Raw genomic sequence first — 17,050 nt, 5'->3', positions numbered from 1 at the left:
TGATTTCCCCAAGTGCCCGATCACACTGGCTCTACGTCATCATTGGTGTCTCGACCATATCCATGACAGCTGTCTGGCTCATCTTTGCCTCAAGCATGCCTCTTCTGGAAGACGATCTAGCGCCCAAGCGGGCACTTTCCCAGTGTGGCAACTCGTCAGTCGAAGCCGCCGCCCTAGGCTGCCACTTTGACATCATGAGCTTCTCGTGGCTTCCGCCCGCCTGCTTCGATGAGCAGCTCACGCACGACTTCGAGACTACGGAGGACTGGCAGTGGTTCCTCGACCAGAACGGGACGCAGCCGGTGTCCAAAGAGGAGGTCCTCTTGGGCGAGAGAGACCTCTTTGTGTCGTCTCGGTATCACAAGCATCACTGCACGTTCATGTGGAAGAAGTTGCACCGCGCGCTGGGAAAAGGGCACTTGATCGACAGCTATATCGGGAACTACAACCATACCGTGCATTGCGAACATATGTTACTGATGGAGGACGCGGACTCTGCGGTATTGAACACTCGGATCTTGAGGAAGTTTCCGTCATGCTTGTCAACTAAGGTACAACCAGCGACTTGATCAAGATAGACCGTTGATGTTTCCGTCCGTATACCCCTGTGCCCTTCAATCTGTGTCTATCTACAGTGCTCCAGGGAAGTGATGCCATGCAAATCCGGCCCGGTTTTCCACCCACGTTCTAATCGCATCGATGTCTTTGCACTGATGGATCGTGCCCCAACCTATGCCATAGCCTGTCTGGCCCTCTACTGTGGTATCGGCCGCGCAGAGGAGAGACTGTCTCAGTAGATCGAAACAGTGCGCGTCGTGGTCCAGATCTTCAGGCGTCTTCCCTCGATCACGGCGTGCCCGTACGAAGTCATCAGAGTGGACTGTGCACACGGTGTTAGCCAAGTGTGCGTTGGGCGGGTAACGTCTACGGGGCATGCAGTACGTACTAGACAATGTAGTTGGTGAAACACAGCGACCATGTATACTTCCTCTTTGCTTCGACCGTCCTCCTTGCGTTCGTGCTCTGGGATGGGAATCTCATACGGGTCCGACAGGCCCGACCGGTCGACGGGATCGACGACGATGGCGCCGCGGCCCCCTGCAGCCGTCTGTCATTAGCAGATGGGTCTGGTACACATGCACCGACAAGTAAATCGTATTGGTAGGCACTTACCGACTGTCATCTTTGTCCAGTACTTGCGCGTGTCCTCGAGAGCGGTGAGGTTGGCAAAGCTGCCCGCACTGATGAAGTTCTCGTCGGCTTGGAAGAGAACTCCCTTGGTCGCGACTGCGGGTTTTGACGTTAGTATCTTTGGATTATTATGGACCAGCCTTTTTGTAGGAGCGGACGCACAGTGAGGCATGATGCCCAAGTTGCTGGAAGGAGCATGCCAAAAGCCTGGGTCCGGGCCATTCCGAGAGAAAATAAGAGCTAGAAGAGACAGAAGGAGGGCTGTCTCGAGACCGACACGAAGAATTTGAAAAGCATTTGCACATTGGGCAGCCCACGATCTTGGCGTAGGCGCCGAGGACGACAGGGTCTCGGACAAGTTGTCGCCGTCGTGAGCGGACAGTTTGGCATATCTAGGAGAGTTCATGATGGCGTAGTGAAGTGACAAGCGAGTCAGATGCGATGGGACTCGGCGTTCTGGGCACAGGGTAAGGAATGAACGGAGAAAGCCTGGAAAATGGAGGGCCCAGGTGAAGTGGGAGTCTCGAGATACCAGAGCTTGGCGCTGTTCTCTCCTGGCGATTTCGGCGTGTCATGGTCCTCCAGGCTCATACCGTATGCATACATCTCCCTTCGTCGAATGACGATCTCCGCATCTCCGCCAACTTCGGCCTTTGATGTGCCTGCCGGCTATCGCTAGGTGGTACGGCAGCTTAACACCCCGTCCATCTCACCTGCACCATGATGTGATGGTTCGCCATGGGTGTGAGTGACCATCGTGACAACGGTGGGAGCCGCATTCAGCTGTCACAGCACGAACTGGCCGTTCTACGTGTGTGTGCGTGCGCGCGTGTGTGCATACCCGTCAAGAAAGCCAATCGGATGCCCTCTACGGCCCCCCGCGTAATCTGGGAAACCGGTGGGTGTCTTGCCTGACGCCTCTGTCGATCATTCCCTGGTACAATAGGGGTCAGACAGAGTACATACCGGCTTGGCAGATTCCAATGCGCATATGCAATAAAACAAGCTTTTCTGTTTGCCTTACTAGCTAGTGCTGACCCAGGCTTAATATATTTTGTACGACAGACCTCTGCAGGTCGATCTAGACTAATGCATTGTAAATTGAGCCTCCGCTTTCCATTACTAATTTGATGGCGGCGTAGGACTACAACGACTGGCCATCAGGGTTCCTATCAAATTCATTCATCCGATGACGAGTGGACGTAGTTGAGATCAAGTAAGAGAAGTTCTTCCTTGGTTAGTAGACTCATCGGGCCTCGCCGTCCATCGTCATCTGCTAGTACCTTCGTTTCCTCATCATAAGACATCTTCATTCGTGCCCCAGCAACATAACTACACTTTTTCTCATATACCACCGCTTCACTCAAGCGCGATGGCGGACTCTAAATACTCCAAGCTTGGTGAGACTCACCAGGACAGTGAGAGGGCCCCTCTCTCAGAGGCCTCGTCAGACACGTTTCATGACGAGCCGCTGGATTCAGAGGACAGTCTTTCGCGCAAACGACGGGCTGGACGATGTCAAAGGCCACTGCAAACCCTCGGCCTAGTTCTTACGTCCGCAGTGTCCTTCGCCATTGGGTTTCTTTCTCACTCTCAGCTTCAAGTCGTTGACGAACGCGCGTGCCTAGATACGGCCTGGGGTGAGTAGCACCAAGCAATTTCTGCGGTGCATTCTTGGCTAACGTTCTGAGGCAGATGCGTTGCGGGAACCTGACGCCGTCCGGTTCGAGACGCAACATTTTAATCCCCGTTTCACGGGCGCCCCGTCTCCGTATATGGGGCCTCCCAACGAGCAGGTCGATAAACTTTGGTATGACCTGTCTGAGTGTACGTATCCGGGACACTGCTATTTGAACTCAAACTGTCCAAGTACTTATTGTGCTGATTTCTGCTTGAAGTGCGCAACTTCGGAGTGGGTCGATCCACGTTGGAATCGATGAACAAATCCCGTGGGGCGGTGGAGTTCATGAAAGATGGCGAGCACACTGGCCTCTTCGAGGCTGGTATGGAAGTTTTCCATCAGTTACATTGCCTCGTAAGTCTGCCGATGATGTTTTGTTCTGCTACGCCCTAAAAGGCAGACGTCAATGATACCCCAGCGCACTACTAAATGAGTTCGCAGAACTACGTGCGGATGTATTCCTACATGGACTACTATGAAGTTATCGACTTTGACATGCTGGCTGAGTCCGCCGAGAAGCGGCAGGAGCACAAGGACCACTGCATCGAGACGCTCCGGCAGAGTCTGATGTGCCACCCCGACCTAAACATCTACTCGTACCACTGGGTGAGCCGGCACGATCAGGCCTGGGCCAACCTGCAAAGTCGCCACAGATGTGTGGACTGGGGTCACTTCCATGACTGGGCTCAAGACAACCTGATGACATACTACCCACCAAAGACCAGACCGGAAGGAGTCGAAGTTTGGGAGTAGTTGGCCGTTGTTCGCGCCGAGGAAAACATTTGCAATTATTCTCATGTTGATTCTAGCTAGTTGTACTTAGGCCCATTATAATCCTGTTCGCCTTCACTCCAGCCGTAGTTATGGCACCTCTAGGCACACATTCTGTGCCCGTACCTTGTATTCTTGACCATAGGATGAAATTTGTACATGTAGATCTCACGCGTAGTTTGCTGATTTACGCGGGAGGAAACGGCGAGCAACCATTCCGGCTGCAAGTACGTAGAACGATCAACGAAGGATTGGTCTGGCCATGGCATATTGCAGAAGTTGTTGCCACAAGGCTAGCCAGAACGATGGCTTCCACATCAAGTGAACCATGCAGTCCCTCACACAGACGGGGAAAGTGGCGGGCTGACCGGTCCCGGATGATGCGAGACACAATAGCCTACCTGTACCTTCTGTATAAGTTCAAGATCACCTTCATACGCAATATTGCCTCATTACCAATATCGAGACATGCAGGTAATATACTTATTACAACTGATCCTTACGGCATGCGTAGCGCTACCACTCGTCTACCCCGCATCCATATGCAAAGTCATACATTCAGGTTTCCTCGGGAGGCTTGACGTTAACATCTCGGTAGACGCATAATGCTTTCTCGGTCACGCATGCAGAGCCTTGTAGATGGACACTTTCTGCGTCTTTTACATGGATAAGTGCAGATCATATTGACTTTTGATCATATGACCATCAGAAATTCACCACAGGTTGATCAGCGAGTGCCCGTGCTCTGAGACTGACTGGGTGGGCGAAAAGGGGGAGGGGGCTGCATGTTTTGGCCAACCGACCCGACACTGTCGCAATACACCGGTCCATTTTCCGTACTCGAACCTAATGTCGTGATTGGAAGATGGGCTTCATGTGCAACTCTGCGGGAGAAAACGGGACATGGACTCAATATACACCACTTTGAAGTGCCTCCGATAACGAGACAGATGGCTATAAAGATCAAAGATCCACGGCGATCCCCAGAGAAAATAGGGGTATCTTCACATCACATCACAACTCCCAAGCACAGACGATTACAGTTCAAACAAGCTCATTTGCATCCACAGCCACCATGAAGTTCACCGCTGCCCTCGCCATTGCCATCCTCGGCCTGACTGTCACTGCTCTGCCCCTCGATGTTAGTGCTCTATTTCCGATACCCCCCTCGACCTAGCTGCTCTCCGTAAGTATTTCTAACGAATAACCCAGGACACGAAGCGTGACGTCGAGCATGCTCACTTCAAGGAGGTCCAGGCCGAGCCGGCCGATAACAATGTCGACGCCGCTGCCACTCGCGCCGGCTGGCTCTACATCAAGGAGCGCGACGTCGAGGAAGCCCAGGACAACAATGTCGATGCGGCCGCCACCCGCGCTGACTGGCTCTACATCAAGCGCGATACCGAGGCCGTCCACGCCGGCAAGGCGGTTCCGTCCGCCGAGCCCGCCGACAACAACGTCGACGCCGCTGCCACTCGTGCCGGGTGGCTCTACATCAAGGAGCGCGATGTCGAGGAAGCCCAGGACAACAATGTCGATGCCGCGGCTACGCGTGCTGGCTGGCTCTACATCAAGGAGCGCAATGCTGCTGAGAAGGCCTAGATATAGGTTCTACTCAAGGAACAGGCTGTCGTCCTGGCTTGACTTGGGCATCAGCAGGGGATGCCATCGGAGGTCGAAGCTGAATCATCAAATGGATGGGAAGATTGTGGGATACACTACTCTGGTACTTAGGAAGGGTATTTCTTATTAGGTACTTCGTAGTAACGCAATAGTCGCTCATTATCCCAGAAATGTCACTCATTGTCTCCAGACTAGCTATTTGGGAAGGAGTATTTCTGCTGCCGTCACCGTTCGGTACCCATGTGTTTCTAGTAAACTCCTCAGTGAGTGGCTTCTTGAGAGTCTACACGGTATTCATCGACTCCGGATTTCTCGATACGTACCCTTATACATCCACAAAAGTAAAACGTAGGAATTGCACATCTCAGACACCCCGTGCCATAAATTCATGTATGTGTACGCGTAAGCTGGTGCGGATGAAAGTCACTTATGATCGTGCACTGGCAGTGACAAACAAAGGGCTTCCAAGGCAAACAGAATCCCGTCAAGTAGCAGGTGAGCTTCTCATTGGAAGAAGAAACAGCTTGAAATTGCGGGGTTCATCTGAGGTGACACACACACAGTTGGCGTGTAGTGTGTTTGCTGTCAGGTTTTCTTAGCACACTTGAGACATGGGTATTAAAGCGTGGCTTGAACCTGCCAAACTATTCCAATCTCTTCCTTGTTCTCATTCTACTTCGACCTTCGAGTAGATATCTGCCACACCCGCTTTGATCTTTTCCGATCACACAACAATACACTTTCCCCATACTGAATTCAGGCCGTTTGCCATCTAGACACCACCAAAATGGCCAACACGCGCCCCAACCAAGAAGGATTCCATCGCCGCCTCGAGGCCGTCCAAGCCATCCTGCGTCAGTACGGCCTGACATCGGCACAAGTCACTCCCGTCGCCTACGTGGAGCATTGCCCCTTCATGTTCAACAACTACATCTTCAAGGTCGATCTGGCCGCCCCCGCCACGCCATCCTCATTCCCCGGCAACCAGCCCTGCACCACGCCGCCCCCACCCGCCGGTGTTTCGAGCCTGATCGTGCGCATGAGCAACCCGCTGGCCGAGGGGCTCAACAACGCCAACCGGGTCGAGAACGACGTGGCGGCGTCGTACCTGATCCGCCAGTCGGTCACGCGCGCCGGCCTCGCACCCGTCGTGCCCGCCGTCTTCGCTTGGGCGCCGAACCGGTTCCCCGACGTTGCTGGCGAAGCCGGCTTCGGCTGGACCATGGCCGAGTTCAAGCCGGGCGCGGATCTGGACGCCCAGTTTCCCACGCTCGACCGCGACGCCGTGAACGCCGTCCTGGAACAGCTGGCCGATCTCGTCGTCGCCGTTCAGCGCGTGGACCTCCCCTCCGGCGCCGCCCGCTTTGGGGCGCTGACTATAGACGCGCAGGGCGCCATCGTCAGTGGCCAGATGCCCTTGCTCAAGGGTGGACCCTGGGATACCTATGCAGAGACCTGGGTCGCCAAACTCAAGGATCGGCTGGCCGAGTCGGACCAGAGCTCTCTGCTGAAGGGTTGGCGGGAGAGCGGCATCCGAGAGCGGATCGATAAGTACATTTCCGCCGGTGGGGTTCAGCTGATACTGGAGCCGGTCGATAACAACCAGAAGATCTTGAACCATGGAGACTTGAGTGAGTATCTCTTCTTGCACTCCCCAGTCCGAGTCCCATGTTTCTAGGTTAGAGGAGAGGAACTAACCAAACGGATCAAGCTCTGAACAACCTCCTGTACGATAGCGACACCCAACGTATTACCGGCCTGCTCGACTTTGACTGGGCGGCGGTGACGCACCCCTGTGACGAGTTCCTCTTCGGGCTCTGGGACATTGGCGGCGGGATTCACGAGCGCGTCGGTGACCTGCAGCCCTACATCATCTCGGGTGACTTTAGCCAGCAGCCCGACGGCCTCTCGGAGGAGGAGGTGCGCAAGTGGGAGACGGCCAAGGCCTGGGACGGCGCCCTGGCCCGACGGGGCGCCATCCGCCCCAGCTCGATTGCCGGCGTCGACCGCATCCAGGCTCTGCGGGGCTTGGAGGAGCTGCTGTGTCCGTTTGCCTTGGCGAGCGAGGTCATGCTGGGTCGCATTTCGGATGCGGAGAAGGTGGCGAAGAAGGAGGAGGCGGGGGTCAAGATTACGGACTGGCTCGACCGGTGGGCTGACTAGTTACCATTATACAGTCCTTCAAAGATGATAGGGCACCACGTATCAGGGAGTGACATAGTGGTCGGCTTAGGACTAGATGATATGGCATTACTCATGTACCATGCCCAGTATATTACCCCTGAGTCTCTCGAGGCCCATCTCAGCGATCTCAGGGAGTATTAGATAAATATGACAGTCCCTTTGTAAGGGTGGTCCCGTAGCTCATTCAAAATCTGTGTATAAGAGCCAGTGCCCCTCATCGGCGACTTCGACTTACATCGACGACTCGTGCGGCTGTTGTAAATCTTTTCAAGCGCAACATGAAGCTAACGCACGCATGCTGCGGCTGAGCCGTGGAGTGATTCCCAAAGCCAAAATTGCAATAATCAAAAAGCTGCGATGGTTCTTTGTTCTCGAGTTTTTTCTCTGTGCAGCTTCATCACCACAACTGAGTGCTCACTACTCGCATTGCATGTATTGGAGCAAGACGCTTCATACGTCCACCCCAATACCAGTAACCCATAGGTCCATTAAATAACCCTAGCAAGCGTCTCATCTGTAAGTGTCTTCACCATTGGATTTATTACAACATATCTAACCTGCTGATCACGTGTAACAGGCCCCGAAGGGTCCTGTACAATAGCATCGCCGCCCCTTTCGGAGGTCGACATCCGCACCATGGATTTCCAGGAGCACTTTCCTGCCGCCGTTTCCCATCCACTTCGAGACCGCTGCCCTCTACATTTCATCGACTTCAACGAGCGAATGGGACCCACGTCCGCATGCTTCGCAAATGTAGAATGGGACATGTACACTGCCTTTCTTGAGATGGAATTCGGCTTTGTCGACTTGGAGATCACCCAGATGAGCGAAAGCGTCCTTCGGAGCGAATCCTGGGTGGTTCCTGGCCGGCCCATCAACCCCGAGGGCGAAAGGCCTTATGACGACCTGCAGGGCATCCCCGTCCTATTCGTCATGGTAGCCCTCCGCCACCCTAACAATGCCGAAGAACAAGCCGACTTTCGACGTGCAGCGGGAATGGTTCACGATGCCATCATCCGGATGTTGGATCTGGTCCATCCGACACGCGTGAACGTCGGATGGGCCCTTTGCATCATGGGTAACGGCCCAGCAGCTGCCTCGCACTCCCTGTCACCGCGGGTGGCTTTCCAACTCGGTCGTACGGCGCAAGGCTTTGGGATGTATTTGTTCCAGGGCCCTGTCCCGCATGTTGCTTCCCCAGCCCGTGATTCTTATGCGGCTGCCGAGTCCGCTTCTGAGGATGACGACGTCATGGCCAGCATTGTTGGTAACATGAGCGATTAGCGACGGGGAAAGAGAATGAATATCCATGATTGGTCAAAGGACATGGCGCAGCAAGGAAAAAGACATCATGAGTGTCTACAAAGCCCCTCTTCCCATAGCAGTAGATTGCCTCCTCTATGTCCCGCGTCTTCGCTCATGAGACTTAGGATACATAGGTGAATCAATAGATACACAAGGCTACTGACACGAAAATGAAAAATCTAGAAATGTGTATAAAGCAGCACGAAGCGCCAAACCTTTGGTGACATGTAGGAAACTAAACCATGTTAGAATTGTACTGTAGTTCGTTTTGGAGACGTTAATACGCGACCTATACAACGAATTGCTCTTGTGTATATGATAACTTGCCCTACCACTCCGGGTCTTGTAACCCGCGTCTCACCGACTTACTTGTCATTCCCAGTGAGAAGTATCGCCGAGTCATAGTGTCTAACCCCACACAGCCTCAAGCGGAGGCCGCATATCGGTCTAGCTCAAAGCGGCCGCCTGGCATAATGTTTTCAATACTTTTCTCTTATCATTCATACCTGGGTTACTTGATCCAAGACCTTCCTGAAAGCCATTTTGGTTCAGTGCCACATCGAAAGCACAGCTGCGTCGCACTGAAACTTGCAGCGTTACTCCCCGGCATCTCCGCGATCAGAGCGAGTATGGCGTCGCAGTCGCATGCCCTGAGCCCTCGGCTTCGTTTTCAGCCAGCCAATGTTTTGGAGTCTTCATTTGATGAGACCGCAGCCTTCCACACCAAGCCAGGCGACACTCGGCTGACGGTACACCCCAAGATCCATGAGAAGCTGTTTACCATGGCAGCATACCTCGGATACACTTGTACCAGACCGTCTTAGAGATATTGTTTGAGCCCTCGCGTCGTACAAGTCACCCGACTGCTGTATCCCCTCCTCGCAGATCCCTCTAGCCAGAAGAACCTCGAAAAGGTCTTTGCCTGGTTTGTGACGTCCGGGTCCGATGTCCAGTTCGACGCCGAGTTCTCCGGAACTACAAGTCAAGTCCTAACATGTCTACACGGAGTCGGGGCTTCTGGTACAAAGGTGGACGTGTCTGATCGCAAGGATCGCAAGGCTACTGCAATAGCCTGCTTGCTGGTTTGGGCTTCTGGCGTTCTACCATTGGATGGCGAGAACGACAATATGTCGAAACCGGCCAATTTGTCAAATCCAGCCGCTTTGATGGGAACAGGCCTTTTGGTCGAGGATAGCTACCTGATCACTTGCATGCTAGACGCTGTCTATGCCTCCGTCGATCGCGCCAACGAGGAGCGGGCAAGCCGGGAACAGACTCTGGAGGAGGCCCAGGCCATATCTATCCGACTCATTCCCAAGGTAAGTTACTACGTCTTCACTCTCATTCCGGTTTCCATTTAGCTGCAATTCTGGCGTGCTATTGTACTAATCAGAATTAACAAACAATATACATGGCCCGCAAAGGATATCCGACCCAAGATCTGCCACTACCCCCAGTTCGACGAACACGAGTTTGAAAAATACGCCCGCATCATAGCCCTAGTACGAAACTGTGCCCAGACCATCTTCGAGATCGCAGCCCAATTGAAACACATGGATAAGCATCACCCCGAGAACGGCGATATCATGTTCCCCGACGGCGAAACCGTCTTCGACAAGCAAAAGCGCGTACGGTTCAGGGACATCTACGTGTTCGGGTCACGCACACCCGTCCGGCTGATCCACAAGCCAATATGGATGCAGACTGTGGATGTGGAGTTTCTACTGGTGCCCACCATGGGCAGTTGCGTTCATGGGAGGGCAGGCCTCTTGAGCCAAGGTGCGGATCCAGTCGAGCCTGTCCAGGGATGCTTATCGGAGCACAGCCGCATTGTCGGGAAGATTCGCGGCACTGTGGACTTTGGCAAGTTCAGGAAGCTGTCGAAATTGGTCGATGAGCTGTGCGTCAGCCTCCGCTTCACCGACCCGACATCGCCTAGGCATCTCTCTTCGGTGGCCTACTGTCATGGGATCTTCCAGGGAACCTCGTTCGAAGAGCTTGCGAAGGTGAAAGCCTGGTGGAAGCCAGTGTACTCCTGCCGACCCCAGGACATGCGTATCCCTCTTTCCCACATCCCCTGGCACGATATGAAGGGGCATTGGTCGCACATGGATGTCCCGAGAACCGTGGTGGTTGCCCACAGCCCTTTACCCCAGCAGGAAACTGAGAGCTATCCATTCTGGACTGGCTCATACCGGTTCTTGCAAGCCCATCTTCTGTCGACTCAAGGTCCGAAATCGACTTTGACCCCTGCCACGACTGTTGTTTTCCCAGCCCATGATGTTGAGGATGAGGAGTCTATCTCTGAGGATAGCGACCCTTGAACAACATGTCGCTAATGCTCGATAGCAAATGTGGATCCTGGGATCTCCCCCAATGTTTCGTAATGGACCAATAAGATAGAGTCTTAGGGCATTGCTGGGAGCGGTAGAATGTAGTAATAAAAGATTAAACAAGCATAAATATACACTTAAAAGTTCAAGGGCTACTTAGTCTGTGACAACGTCCGTATGACGAGACTACCATTATCAGTTTGCCCAAACTCATCCTTCTGCTCCTCCACGTTCCAGTCCAAGGAATTGACCACCACCAAGACTCTTAGCTTCACTCCCAGCTCCCTGTCCTCCGCCAAGCTTACCAAGCTCTTGAGCACAGCCTTTCGGTGGAAGTTCCTGCTCCCCCGTGGCGCATTGGCATTGGTCCAGCCGATCGAGAATGATCCAGACCGTCTGCCCTGGCTCAAATAGGTCGAGGACGGCGAGGACCACGTTCCTGAGTGCGCGGTGCACCTCGTGCCTTCTGGCAGACTCGTCCGCTTTCATGTTGCGGTAGTCCTGCAGGGCCGTCCAAAGCCGATCGTATGCCACTTTGTTCCTAAGGACCCCGCGGTGCCGGCTCAGTAGGCGATACGCGATGGTCGAGAGGGTGTGATCAAACGTATCATCCATACCTCGCTCCCCCACCATGAAGAACGTGAACAACTCCGGCGTCGATGACTTGCTGAGCCTTTTCACTAGCTCAATGGCGATAAGAGACAACCAGCAATGGGCTGCTTCGTGGACCTGGTTACGTCCGGCCAGCACAAGTACGCAGGAACGGGGAGAGTCCAGCCATGCGTGGAATGCGGGTTGCGCTTCAACTTCGGCTAGTCGGTCGACGACGTTCGACCCAAAAGAATAGGTCTGACGAAACTGTGCCGTAACGCTTCCTCTGCGATTCTCTAGGCGTTGAAGCTCCGCTTCCAGAGAAAACGTACTATCCAGTCCCAGGGCTTGACGTATCCTTTCCAGGTCTTGACTGTCCTGACTCTGTTGTAGATCTGCGTCATTCTCACATTGTTAAATGATATGTTCACAGCGGTTCTGAATGGTTAATCAGAGTCAGGCATTACCTTGAATTCGCTGCTTGAGTTCTGGACGGTGGTGAGCTCAAACTGAACTAAAGAGTCAGGGAATGGTAACAGGAACCTACCACTGATCTCCGCGAGTTGGCCTATGATGCAATCGGTGAGCATGCGCTTCGCAAGGTCATACAACTTCACATGTATCTTGAAGGACGCATAATGTGATAGGGGTAATATAGCTCACTTGTATTGATCGCTTCTAGATCTGTACCCCGTCAGTTGGTCTTCGCTCTCCAATTGCGTAGATGGAAAGGCGGTATCCTACTTTTGTTCATTTGCTCGACAGATTGTAACTTTTTCTTGATTTCCGCGGCACTCTTGTGCAACAGCTCTTCTCCAACTTGTCGGACAGCCCCGATAGCGCCCTGCACGCTGGCGGCCTTGTCTTCGAGGCCCGTTGCGTGGGTCAAGGATAACAGCCACCGCACTGGATGCAAACTGTCAGCAGTGACTATTAGGTCGGGATAGAACATACCGAAGCCTCCAAGCTCATAATATTCCACAACAGCTGTACAGAAGCTGACAAAAATGTGGTAAGCAATGAAAATCTTGGACTGGAGCTGCTGGTCTAGCCCGTGTCTTCCGGTATAGATGTGACTGTAAAGCTTCAGGCCTAAGAGTCTGTCTTGTATGGCCAGCAGCATCACGTTGATTCGCTTCTCACTTTCCTGCCGATGCTTCGATGCCTGCGGAACGCGCGCATTAGTCATCGTGATATCAAAATTAGTCGTAGAGAATGGCAGCCTACTGCGAAAACAAAGGTGATTGTGCCAACGGCTATCCCGGCGTACGGAAAGCCAGACTCCTTTATCGCGTCTATTATGGGACTCAGAGCTTGCAAGACATCGTGTACAGACGCCGCCGCATCGTTCACGTTTTGTGCCACCAGCCCAGTTCCATGGGAGTGCTGCATATCAAAACGGCTTTTGGCAGTCAAGGTATTGCCAAATTGTTGTTGAAAATAGGCTTCGGCGGCGGCGATACTGTCTAGTTGCAGTGCCGACTTTTCATCCTGCCTGAATCGTCTCGATTTCCTTACTTTGGCATGCAACTCCTGTTGAAAGCCAATGGACCTTTCGACTTGATTGCTGCACCACCTGTCAGAATACTAGCATGAGCCCGGACGCCAGCCTGCTTACCGATCATCCTCCCTCAGCTGCATGGAAGTAGATGCGCCTCTACTACCGATAGCTAGCTTTGCCATTCCGTTCAGTACGCTTGGCGTTTGTGAGATTGCGAGGGTTCTAATGAAGAGAATTCTTGGCTAATGTGACATCGATGTTGCCGGGCATCTTGCCATATTTCGTTGCCATGCGAGCCCTGCTTACAAATAGAGCAAGGAACGTGGATCGATGGAGAGGACATGCCGGAATCAGGCCACAGTGCTGCATGAAAGAGGGTGGCGGGCTTGGCAATGGTATCCCATAGAGCAATTGGCCCAAATATATTGATGCCAGCAGCCCCTTCTAGATTGAACGGGAATGTAATACAACGTCTTGGCTAGCAAGTCGGTGAGAATCTGGGGGCTCAAAGCCGCCACCCTCTGGTGTTGGCTCCATTCCTATTGGTACGCTTGGACGCTGATGAGCCAGCCTGATTGTTGAACCGCTGCTTTGGCATCAAATCATGCACCCCAAGACGAATTGTTCCAAGACATGTGGCCGATCTTACTGCAGCCCTCGGAAATTCATCCCATTGCTATTGTGAGGCTCCCGGGTCATCCCAGACCCCGACCCAACCCCCTCACCACAAGTCGGTGAGGCCGTCGAAAGATTAACATCATTCAAGCCTGACCAGTCTTGACCCGAGTTACCGCTCCCATCCGTTCTGGGTACTCTTGCTGAAATAGCAGACAGATACCGGGCACCTGTGCTCGCTGTCTGTCGTTGCTTGCACTCGTCCAGGCAGTCGAGAAACAAAACACTACGCTTGCAACAATGGCATCTGAAGATACCCATACCTTGCTTGGAGAGCTTTCTGCGTTGAAGCAAAAGCTTGCGGAACTAGAAGCCAAGTACCAAACTCTTGCCTCTCCTACAGGTATCGCGTCAAACGAAGCCTCATCCCCATTGGACAAGCACAACGAGAACAAGGATAAGGTATGGCAATCATGCACCTCGCAATCATAGCCATGTTCTGATTTATCCAGACGGCTGGGACTCAAACAGTCGGGACAGGAAATGGCATAGGCGGCGAAGTGAGTAGCCTTCACCAAACGACCAATCTATGTGCCGTATATCCTGATTAATTTCGCGTTAATAGACCGGCGAGAAGAAGCCAGCTTCGCGAGTGAAGATTATCAACTTCAAGCGGAATGCCGACGGTGAACCCATCGAAACCGAAGGAGAGGTGCAAAAGCCTCCGGACTCCCAGGAGCACGCATTCACCCTCAAGAAGACCGTGTACCCGAAGACAACCCCTGGCGAGGACTCGGGAATTTCGGAAATAGACGTTGTGAGCCTCGATCTCTGGGAGCTGCTGAAGGAGCACCTCGGATGGTACCCCTACCACGTATTTCGAGATGCCCCGACCACCATATATTCTCCTTACGAGCACATTGTCTTCGAGTGGGACAGACTCCAACAGGCCGCCGCTCAGTCTCCAGAAGACGAAAAGGACAAGCAGGCCCGAGAGGACCTCAAACTCCTCCTTGACACCATCAGCAGTGGCTCCTCCGGGGATGCTAAGCTGGACAAATACTTCAAGGAGCGACGGAATAGGAAGCCTGGGGCGGACCTCATTCGATACGACGATCTATGGACCGTATTCCCGCCCGGGACACTTATCTATGGCAAGCCGTTTCAGGGTCAAGACCAAGTGTTTGTGGTGAGGGACAACCTTTGGCCATGGCCCAGTAATCGAGGGGCCGGGGAGGACCAATCCTGGAATCTCGAAGTGTGGTCCTACGACTGGAAGAACACCACATTTGGGCGTATCAGCTTCTTCCTCACTTTCAAGAAGTTCGACGGGCTCGTCCCTCTCACTACGCTGGAGTACTATCCCTTCCAACTCCATCGCGAATACGATGTTGTATGGAAGAAGCTCGTGGAACGCGGCAAGAGGTTCAAGAGCCTCTGCAGGGCGGAGACGCGGCTGTTCGAGTATGACGGGAAAGCTGTGCTGGAGAAAAAGGGGTTCTCTCGTCTGACGCAGGAAAACAACGTATGATTCCATGGTTGATCTACAGAGTATGTCTTGCTAATCTCCACCAGGTTGATAATCACGACTCCACCGAGGACGTTCTGTCTCGCACATCCACAGGCTTGGGTCCCGGATCACAGATGAGAAACAATGAAGCCTCCCAAGCGAAATCTACCAAAGTAAGTTCGCATTGGTATATCGCTAAATCCCATCATCGTAAGACGCACTTTCTCTAATCCCCCGCCAACAGGTCAATGATCGCGTCATGGTAGACTTCGAGTCCTACTTCCGGTACGGGCCGAACGACGGCCGCAACGGGGCTTTAATCCCAAACGACCAAAGCCCCAACTGCGCGTGCGCCGACTGCAGCAACAATATGGACCTGGCGAGACGCTTTCGCGTCAGGTTCGACGAGACCGCCGAGGCCGCGGACTGGGCCGAGGAGCAATACCTCATATGCCCTCCCCGCGTGCTCGGGTGCACCCTGCGGAAGATGCAGTGGGCGCAGCTGCAGGTGGACAACATCAAGACCATCGCGCACGACGAAAAGTACGACGCGTGGCACTCGCGGCTCAAGCTCGCGAACGAGGAACACAAGAAGATGCTGTTTGACCTGGTCCGGAGCCACTCGGGCGAAAGCAAGGATGACGAGGACGAGGACGAGAGGAACAAACTCGAGGTCGACGATATTGTGCCAGGCAAGGGGAAGGGGCTTGTGATCCTGCTCTACGGTAAGCTGCTCCATGCGGGCAAATACTATAGAAGGCCCAGATGACTAAAGCAGGGGAAACGCTATAGGGCCACCCGGCGTGGGAAAGACCACCACAGCCGAGACCATAGCCGTGGCTGCCAATAAGCCTTTGATCTCGGTCAGCGTGGCCGACGTTGGCACGAAGGCGAAACATGTCGAGTCAAACCTCGAAATCGTTTTCGCCTTGGCCACGAACTGGCAAGCCATTTTACTGATGTGAGTCCATCATGAAGCAAGTGTGGTGATTCCTCGAGTACGAACTAACACCCACATTCAGTGACGAAGCCGATGTCTTCTTGGAGAGTAGAGGCCGCGGCGGCGTCGTACAGTCCACAGACAAGAACGCACTCGTATCCGGTGAGTCTCATTTCATCACAATTACCGCGGTAGTGCTGCAAATGACTGAAACCGCCTATAGTATTTCTGCGCGTGCTCGAGTACTACCAGGGCATCATGGTCCTCACGACGAACCAGATCGCCGAGTTCGACATCGCGATCCCGTCGCGGATCCACCTGGCGATCCAGTACCCGAGCCTGCGGGAAGACCAGATGCGCGGCATCTTCCAGGGCTTCCTGGCCCGGCTGCACCGGAGCGACCTGGTCGACGACTACGGCCAGATCGAGGACTGGCTGCAGGAGGACGTCTTCCAGGAGGGCTTCGACGGCCGGCAGATCCGCAACATCGTCACGACGGCGCTCGGGCTCGCGCGCGCCGACAAGGAGTACCGCGGCGGCTCCGGCCGGCTCACCAAGGCGCACATGAAGAAGGCCTTCAACAACGTCAAGCGCTTCAAGACCGACTTCCAGACGCAGATGGAGCGCTACAAGGAGGCGCAGGGGAAGATGATCAAGTGAGGGATGTGTCTTTTATATCCAAATAAACCTTAGCAGCTGAATTGGTTGTGATGAAACGAGTTATAACAGGAATAAACCACTCATACAGTTCCTATCATCTACCCCTGAAATCATTCTTATCGCAAGTTCTTAACGTTTCCGGGCT

General features: G+C 53.6%; 10 protein-coding genes across 10 annotated transcripts; 7 read left to right on the top strand and 3 right to left on the bottom strand.

The window, feature by feature from the left end:
* Positions 1–95: 95 nt before the first annotated feature.
* On the top strand, positions 96–569 carry PG997_001673 (uncharacterized protein; the record flags this gene model as incomplete). Its single annotated transcript, XM_066805988.1, has 1 exon — positions 96–569. The coding sequence occupies one exon, from the start codon at positions 96–98 to the stop codon at positions 567–569; it is 474 nt and encodes a 157-aa protein (XP_066675761.1).
* A 60-nt stretch (positions 570–629) lies between these two features.
* Positions 630–1,363, bottom strand: PG997_001672 (uncharacterized protein; the record flags this gene model as incomplete). Its single annotated transcript, XM_066805987.1, has 4 exons — positions 630–880; positions 1,003–1,098; positions 1,174–1,287; positions 1,354–1,363. The coding sequence occupies 4 exons, from the start codon at positions 1,361–1,363 to the stop codon at positions 630–632; spliced, it is 471 nt and encodes a 156-aa protein (XP_066675760.1).
* Positions 1,364–1,623: 260 nt separating this feature from the next.
* PG997_001671 (uncharacterized protein) lies at positions 1,624–1,913 on the bottom strand (the record flags this gene model as incomplete). Its single annotated transcript, XM_066805986.1, has 2 exons — positions 1,624–1,860; positions 1,905–1,913. 2 exons carry the CDS (start codon positions 1,911–1,913, stop codon positions 1,624–1,626), a joined length of 246 nt encoding a protein of 81 aa, XP_066675759.1.
* A 650-nt stretch (positions 1,914–2,563) lies between these two features.
* PG997_001670 (uncharacterized protein) lies at positions 2,564–3,625 on the top strand (the record flags this gene model as incomplete). The annotated part of the gene is made up of 4 exons (XM_066805985.1): positions 2,564–2,831; positions 2,887–3,018; positions 3,090–3,226; positions 3,314–3,625. The coding sequence occupies 4 exons, from the start codon at positions 2,564–2,566 to the stop codon at positions 3,623–3,625; spliced, it is 849 nt and encodes a 282-aa protein (XP_066675758.1).
* Positions 3,626–4,718: 1,093 nt separating this feature from the next.
* On the top strand, positions 4,719–5,245 carry PG997_001669 (uncharacterized protein; the record flags this gene model as incomplete). The annotated part of the gene is made up of 2 exons (XM_066805984.1): positions 4,719–4,784; positions 4,865–5,245. The coding sequence occupies 2 exons, from the start codon at positions 4,719–4,721 to the stop codon at positions 5,243–5,245; spliced, it is 447 nt and encodes a 148-aa protein (XP_066675757.1).
* Positions 5,246–6,053: 808 nt separating this feature from the next.
* Positions 6,054–7,429, top strand: PG997_001668 (Protein kinase-like domain; the record flags this gene model as incomplete). The annotated part of the gene is made up of 2 exons (XM_066805983.1): positions 6,054–6,897; positions 6,978–7,429. 2 exons carry the CDS (start codon positions 6,054–6,056, stop codon positions 7,427–7,429), a joined length of 1,296 nt encoding a protein of 431 aa, XP_066675756.1.
* A 657-nt stretch (positions 7,430–8,086) lies between these two features.
* Positions 8,087–8,734, top strand: PG997_001667 (uncharacterized protein; the record flags this gene model as incomplete). The annotated part of the gene is made up of 1 exon (XM_066805982.1): positions 8,087–8,734. One exon carries the CDS (start codon positions 8,087–8,089, stop codon positions 8,732–8,734), a length of 648 nt encoding a protein of 215 aa, XP_066675755.1.
* A 650-nt stretch (positions 8,735–9,384) lies between these two features.
* On the top strand, positions 9,385–11,079 carry PG997_001666 (uncharacterized protein; the record flags this gene model as incomplete). Its single annotated transcript, XM_066805981.1, has 3 exons — positions 9,385–9,562; positions 9,641–10,074; positions 10,213–11,079. 3 exons carry the CDS (start codon positions 9,385–9,387, stop codon positions 11,077–11,079), a joined length of 1,479 nt encoding a protein of 492 aa, XP_066675754.1.
* A 219-nt stretch (positions 11,080–11,298) lies between these two features.
* PG997_001665 (uncharacterized protein) lies at positions 11,299–12,868 on the bottom strand (the record flags this gene model as incomplete). Its single annotated transcript, XM_066805980.1, has 5 exons — positions 11,299–11,937; positions 12,012–12,074; positions 12,147–12,247; positions 12,424–12,585; positions 12,634–12,868. The coding sequence occupies 5 exons, from the start codon at positions 12,866–12,868 to the stop codon at positions 11,299–11,301; spliced, it is 1,200 nt and encodes a 399-aa protein (XP_066675753.1).
* Positions 12,869–14,095: 1,227 nt separating this feature from the next.
* Positions 14,096–16,905, top strand: PG997_001664 (aaa family atpase; the record flags this gene model as incomplete). Its single annotated transcript, XM_066805979.1, has 8 exons — positions 14,096–14,257; positions 14,308–14,355; positions 14,421–15,320; positions 15,371–15,478; positions 15,550–16,030; positions 16,098–16,266; positions 16,328–16,407; positions 16,469–16,905. 8 exons carry the CDS (start codon positions 14,096–14,098, stop codon positions 16,903–16,905), a joined length of 2,385 nt encoding a protein of 794 aa, XP_066675752.1.
* Positions 16,906–17,050: the final 145 nt, after the last annotated feature.

This window comes from Apiospora hydei (genome assembly GCF_038363865.1).
Source record: "Apiospora hydei strain CBS 114990 chromosome Unknown utg000002l_segment0_segment0, whole genome shotgun sequence".
Lineage (NCBI taxonomy): Eukaryota > Fungi > Ascomycota > Sordariomycetes > Amphisphaeriales > Apiosporaceae > Apiospora > Apiospora hydei.
Note: the sequence above shows the minus strand (reverse complement) of the source record. Positions and strands in the feature narration are given on the sequence as shown.